This window comes from Homalodisca vitripennis, unplaced genomic scaffold (assembly GCF_021130785.1).
Source record: "Homalodisca vitripennis isolate AUS2020 unplaced genomic scaffold, UT_GWSS_2.1 ScUCBcl_82;HRSCAF=1017, whole genome shotgun sequence".
Taxonomy (NCBI): Eukaryota; Metazoa; Arthropoda; class Insecta; order Hemiptera; family Cicadellidae; genus Homalodisca; species Homalodisca vitripennis.
In genome coordinates, this window is record NW_025776251.1 from 84,463 (window position 1) to 93,927 (window position 9,465).

Genomic DNA, 9,465 nt, shown 5'->3' on the forward strand with positions numbered 1-9,465 from the left:
AGACCAATCACGATAGTTATCAACGTATGATAGAATAACCACCAAGAAATTAAAAGAATCAAAGACAGGTGAAATAATAAAAAAACTTTTACTTTTCATAGTCTGCCTATTTTGCTCTGTTGAGTACCGTACAGACCTCGGTGCTCCATCCCTCACTGCCATCTCTGTCCCTAACTATTGGTAAATTTTAACGTGTTTTCGACTTATTTTGAGGGGTTTAAAACGAAAAAATTCCGGTTTTCAGAATTCATCGTCAATATTCCTCGTCAAACCTTAAGTAACAAATTGAATAATAAGCATGACCTAAATGTGGGGAGGGCAATGATATGTTCTACTGACGAAGAAATATCATTTGCTCAGCATTGCATTCACTGTGGAGAAATGGGTATTCCCCAAGCAATTATTTGGATTCATCTAAAAACTCTGTTCCGTGTTTCAAAAACAACATGCCCGGCTATGAATGGGGGAAAAGCAGTTATGAAGAAGAAACAAGAACATCTTTCAAACACTTTTTGAAAAACGTTGATGTACCACCATCAAATGTTTTAATTTTGATGAAACTGGTTTTCACGATAATCCATCATCAAAAAAGCTTCTTTTTCCCAGAACACTCCGGCATCCGGAAAACATACTAAATCAAACTAAAACTTGTTATACAACCGTATTTTGTGGAAATGCCAAGGGACAACTTTTACCTCAATATTTCATTTTTAATGGAAAACAAAAATGGGGGACTGGCTGATAAATGCGCCCACAGGACCACGTATGAACGTCTCAGACAGTGGCTGGATAGACCAAGGTGTTTTTGAGGATTGGCTAGTCTTTTCTTGTCTTGGATAAAAACAAACAAGTTAATCTGGAAGGATAGTTTTGCTATGTGATAATTTGTCATCTCATATTACAATGAAGGCTTTGCGTTTATGTGAGGCAAACAATATCACTTTCTTATGCTTCCCCCCTAATGCCACCCATCGATGCAACCTTTAGATCTCACTTATTTTGCATAACTGAAAACACACTGGAGATCAGTTTTGAATGGATGAAGAACAACAGCAGAGGGTAAGAAAAAAATAGCCCTTCCTAAACGTACATTTGTGGGTGTGGTAAAAGAAACCTTGAACAGAGGATCCGAAAATGTTGACCATATCGTATCCCCTACTCAGGGCTCCGCTCCTTCCTCACGTCCTCTACAGAGAGGCCAGCAACCACAGGTGGTCGCAGATCTAAGGACCCAGCTTCCCTGAGACTCAAGGCCAGGCATTTTCCCGACACCATCCCTGCCACAGACAAGAAGGACATGCCCAGGAGAGCATGCCACGTCTTAAGACGTTTACACATGTTGTGCCATAGAGGAGTAATCACGTCTTGAGCCGGTTTCATCGGGAAATATTACTGTTTCATTTACCGGTCTGTTATTATTACTAATTTACTGTATTAATAGTAAATTTTACCAATTATACCTAAAATATAATATACTAGTATTAATAATAAAACCCTTTTGTAATGGGAATCTACTATAAAAGAACTAGTAGTAATATATATTTCCTCTAGTCTGCATTTAGAAACTCCTAATTTGTCTGCATTTCGGTAGCGGTCCTGCTGTCTAGTATGAATAAGTAACGCTAAAGGTTATATGTTTTCCCGCTAGTGTGTGTGATAATTCACTGATGGCTGGCTAATCACATTGTTTACGCTATACACCTGTTCCAATCCCGCCATTTCTACTGTTGTGCTAATAAAGGCTGTTTTCACGGCGCTTGTTCAGTTGAATACATTTCTTAGTGATTGATTTTATTTCTTAACTGTGATACATGTAAATTATTAGTTTTTGCTAGGATCATAATATTTTTGCGACAAATATATTCTTGTAACATGAATGACGATCCTGATTTATTACTTAGAAGTGAAGAAATCAAACGCGAGATTGAAGGTTATAGTGAGGGGGCGCTTTTCATTCTGATTCTGATGTGTTATGTGACAACAATGAAGAAGATGACTCAAATATTATGGACATGGACATTGATTATAATGTTGAACAAATTGAATGTGGTATACTTGATGAAAAGGCTACAGTTGTACCGGTGGCGGCAAGTCCAAATCAAACCATTCATCCTCATCCATCATTCATCCATGTCGCAGTTGTAAATGGGAGCATAATGGTCATTTTCACAATAAAATATTTACATTTGATGAATCCAATACAGGCCTACTTTCTGATCTGGAAAATGGCTCTAATAAGGAGATTGATATTTTTCATAAATATTTTGATTGGGATCTAGTTTCACACATAACTGATGAAACTAATAAGTATGTTAGGATTATCTTGGAAGACGGTGGAAATATTACTCCAGGCCCCTAAGTAGGGTGTTCGCATATTCGAGAATAAGCGTATTTCGGGAACAGGTTAAGTCCGAACATTCGATGAGGAATCTGGGCGAGCTTTTAAAAGAAATATTAATCTTGCAGGAATTTTTTTCCTTAATTATTTTTTTATACGATAATGTCATAGTTATCTTGGAGTAAATAACGTGCAAAAATTTCATTTACACAGGTCAATCAGTTCTCGAGATATCGTGCGGGCACCTAGTTTCTAGGGTTAACACCGATTAAGGCAATAAAGGTGCAAGATTTTCTCTGTTTGTTGTAGTTTTATGAATAAAGAAAATTAGTTTGATCTGAAGAAAAACTCACCAAAAGAATTATAAATTAAGAAACTAAGGTTAAATGTCATTTACACAGCAAGGGTTAACTTGACCAGATGTTTATTACTGTGTTCTAAATTGAGGCAAAAGATATATCGCAGATTTATTAACGTGTATTAGAAAATATATTTGCCATAGGTCAATTAATATAAGAGAAATTGTCTTGTAAGGCTATTGCAGTTTCAAAAACTAAGTAAGAATGAGCATATATAATTCGACATTGTTTACGCACGTTATTGAGTTTTTCCTAGATAGTCACATATATCTAATTATTGAATAACATGTTCGTGGTTGTAATAAGGTTCATCCTTAATAACTGTAGGTGAGAAAACTTAATCGTACGTTGGTTAGCGGATGATGTATTTAATGTTACACGAGGTTGGCAGCTTATTAGGAAATTGTGATTTAAATTATTCTATTTGAGCGTTGGTAAAACACGTATTTGTTTAGTATCCTCTATTTGTTATCGTCACATATAAGCATGCAAATATAGAATAATATAATAAGTAAATTAGAAGTAAGGCAATGCCGAGAAAGCTGAAAATAATACATGGTTTATCATGTCTCGCTTCAAGTTGAAAATATGGGCAATTAAAGAGAAACATATAGGCCGTTGGAATAAAAAAATCAGATAAATAGCAATTTGAAGCAAAACTTTTCTTTTTGCACCGTGGTTGTCCAATGCTTCTTACAATAGTATATAGCCAATCTCAATACAGAGAGTCCGGATAATGCTTCAAAATATTTAGAAAATTCTGTGGTTAAAGTTGATACCTCTTAGTGGAACAATTTCGACAGTTGCAATTAGAAATATTTACTGGTCCGTAATTGTGTATTGATTGATATTAAAAGTTATTATACTTTTGATTGCGTGTTAGTTCTCCAATGGTTACAATTTTTGCGTGGTTTATTCAGTCTCATTGAGACCATATATTATTGCCACATTAACTAATATTGTTCTCGCATAAAGATTTAGTGGTACATATACTCGTGTCAAATTATTTGCTAGCAACTTATAGTCGATAAAACTGTTTTTTGTCCGTTAGTTTGTCAATGCTTGAAATGCAAGCTTAACGTATCCAGTCTCGCCACGGGGAGGCCGGCAAACACGGAGACCATATACTATTAACAGAATTACAGATATCGTCGATTAATGATGTTCACTCATATCGTGTACAAATTTGTATATTTAGTTCTGTATATACTTGTGACAAATGGCTTGGTAATAACAAACTATTTGTTATATTGGTAATATCGGGTTTGTTATTACTTATTACTTTTTCTAATAATATAAATGTTATTATATTACATTTATATTTTGGTAATAACTTATTGTTGTTGAAACTGTTATTTGCCCGTTAGTTTGTCAATGCTTTAAATGTAAGCACGACATATCCAGTCTCGCCACGGGGAGACATGGAGACCATATCTTATGAACAGGAAACTTATTTACATCGACGAGGAGTTTTTTTTGGCAGATCCCCTAGCCTACTGCCAGAGTCAATCACAACGGGGAGGTTTGGTTTGGCAGGCCCCCTAGCCTACTGCCAATGTCAATTACAACAAGGAGTTTGGTTTGGTTGGTATATCCGGAGAGCCTAAAGCATATAACGCGCCTTTGGCGGAGCAATTTCCGAAATAGGGGGTTCTGCGGCAGAAAACAGTGATTTCGTGCTATAGTATAAGAAATACCCGAAACTGCGCAACACATTTTGTCACAGTTCAGTCACTGTGTTCTGTAAAACGGTCGAGGGAGGAAAATTACTAAAAAGTTATATTTTCTCTTATCAAATACTAATATATAAACAAGTATCTAACTCTCCAGTTATCGTTAAATTCGCGTTTTACGTCTTTTTATTTACAGTCAATATCGCAGTAAATACTCATTGTGGAAGTACAATCTTTGGAGATTTATTTTCCATGTTTTAGTCTGTATATATAAGGTGGTGTCACTCAATTTTCCTACCCTTATAGTTAAATACATAATTAGTAAAATGTTAAGAAAAAGTATCAGAAGCAGTCTTTCACAAATACCCCCTCTAGTTGGAGATTACATGGAAGTTTCGGTAGTGATGGTCGTTACAGAACGTAATAGGATTTAATAACACTATTACCACGTAGTAGCCGTCACCGTTGTAATAGGTTACAACAAACACCCTATTATTTTTGTCACGTAAACATAACAGTTACTTAGTAAACGGCTATCTGAGAAACAGTCTGGATCTGTCACTTCTACCCATCACCCTATTACAAAAACTACGAGTAATACGGAACGAACGGTGTGTCACTGACACTGGATTCGTTACGTTACCGCTGTCACTATATTTGAGTTTTGTCACGTCATTCACACGTGATTCACAGACCATTCGTGTCGTGTTATGACACGAAAACTTCAATGCACTTGCGTTCTGACTCTGAGGGCTACTATCGTGTTTGTGCATTTCAAGTTGGTTATTGACAGTTCTAACCGTATTAATAGTTTAATAGTAGTGTTTTGGACTTTTTCCACTAGTTTTATACATTAATAAAATTGTGTTTAATAGTTTCACTCAGTTTTTGTAGTTAATATCTTTAATTTTGTGTGACTGGTGTGTGAAACAAAATGAACAGAAAACAGAAGACTAGTTATTTGTGGTCTTACTTCACAACTACGGATCCCGTAAGTAAAATTGCTAGGTGCGATTTATGTGGTCAATTGGCAAGTTTTAAAACTACAGTTTCTAACCTTAGAAAGCATTTAGAAAGAAAACATACCACTGTTGCTTTGCCACCGCCAGGAGGGAAACACTTACCGGTATCAAATGTGGTTGAACCCCTTGCTGTTCCTTCTTTGGCCTCTACTTTAAACAGGACTACATCGAACACCAACATTGCCATGCAGAATGTAAATTCTGACAACATTGCCACTAATAGTTCAATGTGTAATATTGTACCAAATAACCAACCAAGCATTAGGTCCTTCATACCTCAGCAGAAAAAAATTAGTGAAACCCAAAAGAAGAAACTAGACAAGCTCCTCTTAAATGTGTTTGTTCAAGATTACCAACCCTTTTCAGTAGTAGAGGACGAAGGTTTTAAAAAGTTCGTCAATGGTCTAAATCCAAACTATGTTCTGCCAAACAGAAAAACCATTTCATCTTCTATGATACCAGCAGAATATGAGATGTGTTTGAATGCTGTTCGACAAGAAATGCTAACAGTATCAAATGTTACTTTGACAACTGACACTTGGACCTCTTCAAACACAGAGAGTTATATGGCTCTAACTTCCCACCACATTTCTAACGATTTTGAATTAAAATCAATTTTACTTGAGTGTTCTGTCATCAGATCTTCTCATACAAGTGTAAACTTGGCGGTAGAAATAGACAAAATTGTAAAAAAATTTCACCTTGAAGGCAAAATCATGATCATTGTCTCTGACAATGCCAGTAATATTGTAGGGGCTATAACTAATGAACTAAAACTAAAACACTTCGGATGTTTCGCCCATACAATTAATTTAATTTTGCAGGATGCATTGAAGGTTTGTCAGAGCTTAACAGATCGCATAAAAGCTATAGTTTCTCATTTTAAAAGAAGCACTAGTGCTACAGAGAAGCTAAGGGAAGTACAGAAAAATTTGGGACTGGAACCCAAAAAACTAGTTCTACAAGTAGCTACAAGATGGAACTCAACATTTTATATGTTGCAAAGAATTTCAGAGTTGAAGGATGCTGTTAAAACGACAGTGGCTTTAATCAATAAAGAAATTCCAGTGCTCACCGAAGATGAATGGAAGACTTGCTCCGAATTGGTAATGGTTCTGGAACCATTTGAAGAAGTAACCAGAAATATCTCTGGGGAAAATTACCTTACAGCTAGCCAAGTGATTGGATTTATCAATGGACTAGTTTCTGTCTGCAATAAAATGAGAAAAGAAACCCTAAGCGAAGTCTCCAAACGTGTAGTTGATGAATTGCTCAAAGGACTAAAAACCAGATTTTCTAACATTGAAAACAGCAAGACTATAGCTTTGGCGACGTTGTTAGATCCACGTTGCAAGCTTGCAGTATTTTCAGATGAAAAATCAGCTGGATCCATAAAAACCTACTGCACTGAGCTCATGTCAGCCATATGGAGCAAGAAGACAAGCACTTCTGTGACGTCTGTCAGTGGAAGTCAGGAAAAAGACGATGGAAATCAGCCTCTTACAAAACAGGCAAAGTTTTCTATCTGGGCAGACCTTGATAAGATGATAGCATCCAAGAAACCGTCAGGTACGTTAAAATATATTAATCTGTAAACCATATTAAATTGGGTTTAAAAAACACTTTATTATCCACTTAAAATAATTGTATTTTCAGGGTTAAAGGCATCTGCTGTCATATTCAATTACGTGTTAAAACACTTTATTATCCACTTACAATAATTCATTGTATTTTCAGGTTCAAAGACATCTGCTGCAATTGTTGAAATGAACCGTTATTTAGACGAGGAATGCATCGGACGCTCAGAAAACCCACTACTGTGGTGGAAACAAAATGAAGTTTTTTACCCTCTGTTGTCACAAGTTGTAAAAAAACATTTTTGTGCAGTGGCAACATCGGTCCCCTGTGAGAGATTATTCTCAAAAGCAGGATACATAATTACAGAACGACGTACCAGATTATCAGGGAAACGATGTGAACAACTGTTGTTTTTAAATGCTAACAGATATTTAGTGCAATAAGTTTTTTTAGTTGTTCTTAGTTTAGTTTTCTTATTATATGTCAGGCAAACTGTGTTAAGAGCTGTTGTTTTATAATGCCGACATATTTTTAGTACAAGTTTTTTTAGTTGTATATTTTTACTTGCATATTGTAGTTGTAATATACTTTGTATATTTTTTCAATACGTTGTATCTCATAAATTACATTCTAAAAGGTATTGGCTTATCAACTTTATAGCCCTGGTTTAAGACTTAATAGTAACTTAACTTAAGTAAATTTTAAATGACACACTAGTTCATAAGCAATTTAGAATTACGAATAATAATATGTTTTAGTATTGCAACTCTAACCTGTAATTTCAAAAATTAAGTTGAATTATCAGTGTTTGCGGTGACGGGTGTTTGCTGAAGTTACGAGAGCTACGGCTGTAACGTAACTGTCACCATTAAATAATATGGTGACAGTGACAGACCGGCCGAGCGCGAGCGGAGCCACAGCGCCAGGCGGAGCCGGAGCTGTCCCGTAATAGGTGACAAAAATAATAGGCTACTGGAACCTATTACGGCTCCGTCACGTAACGTTGGAACCTATTACGTCAAAGTAACCGTAATTTCCATCACTAAGTTTCGGTTGTAATTTATTTCATCTATACGAGTAGTCACACAACTGAAGCACACTTGATGAAAGACTTTCATTCCCGGCCGTATATAGTTCCATGCCTTCTAAGCTCAAAATGAATGGAAAGCAGGTCGTAACCTTTTGCAAATTGCAAGGACAATTACGAGTACGCCCACAGCCGGAAGTAACATAAGATTAAGATAAACATAACAAAACACGAAAAATTTATGTTTTTTTATTCATCAAAACTTATTCTGTATGATTACTGATATCGCTAAAAGAATACGATGATATTATTATAAATAGCGGTCGCCCGCAGCTCCGCCCGCGTGGATGTCGGTTACAGTTGCAATAAACCTACCCAGGAAAGACATGGTCAGCAAAATGATTCCCAGGTCAATTCACAGACACCAAAACTAACATCGACGACGCAGTCATTATCCGCAGGCTGCACAGATTGTCTTTCTGTGGATGTTTAAGTTGTTAATGATGAAAATATTTAAATGTAAGTAATACTAAGTTTTCACTTCAGTCGGTAGTCCCGCAGTGCAGATTATTATTTAGGATAGATTATTGTAGAGCTTCTCTATATACAACATTTGACGTTAAATTATTTTCAGGTAGCAAAATATACTAATGGTCGGGAGCCCAGACCCGTGATAGGGCAACGTAAAGTTTCCCATGCGTAAAACATTCTTTTCGTAAATCAATTCCAACTAATTTGAATAGCTGGCCCTGGGATTTGTTTATCGTTAGTGCTAAAGAAATTCTTACTGGAAATTGGAGCCTTTTGAAGGGTATAGGCAATACTCAGTTGTCATTGCTTAATGCCAATTGTGAAACACGGCATTGCAACTGAACCGTTCAAGGTAGGATAAAACTAATTTTGATTACTATCAACTTGGTATAGAATAACCACCAATAAATAAACGAATCAAAACATGTGAAATAATATAAAGATATTCCTAACCAGAGCCTTCCCTTGTTACGTACCGTACAGAGCTCGCTGCTCTAAAATAAACTTAAACAAGTAAGACAAAAAAGAAGAGAAACTGTAGTGTTTGTAAAAACTGAGAAAAGAAATCGGAAAGGAAAGGAAAAAATTATATATGAATAGGGAGACCAGGAGATTAACTGTCAACTAAGAAGAGATTCAATCTGAAACCAGTAAAAATGTCAGACAATTTAAACCAAAGGCGATGTTCACTATGTCCCAATCTGCTATTGCTGACACGGACCTATTGCGACTAAACCGTTCAAGGTAGAATAAAAGACCAATCGCGATAGTTATCAACGTAGGATAGAATAACCACCAAGAAATGAAAAGAATCAAAGACAGGTGAAATAATAAGAAACTTTTACTTTTCATAGTCTGCCTATTTTGGTCTGTTGAGTACCGTACAGAGCTCGGTGCTCCATCCCTTACTACCATCTCTGCCCCAAACTATTGGTAA

At 36.0% G+C, this 9,465-nt stretch overlaps 1 protein-coding gene across 1 annotated transcript; it reads left to right on the forward strand.

The window, feature by feature from the left end:
* The first annotated feature begins 4,783 nt into the window (after positions 1–4,783).
* LOC124370374 (zinc finger BED domain-containing protein 4-like) lies at positions 4,784–7,977 on the forward strand. Its single transcript, XM_046828661.1, has 2 exons — positions 4,784–6,961; positions 7,130–7,977. Exons 1-2 carry the CDS (start codon positions 5,305–5,307, stop codon positions 7,411–7,413), a joined length of 1,941 nt encoding a protein of 646 aa, XP_046684617.1. The 5' UTR covers positions 4,784–5,304; the 3' UTR covers positions 7,414–7,977.
* The last annotated feature ends 1,488 nt before the right edge of the window (positions 7,978–9,465 follow it).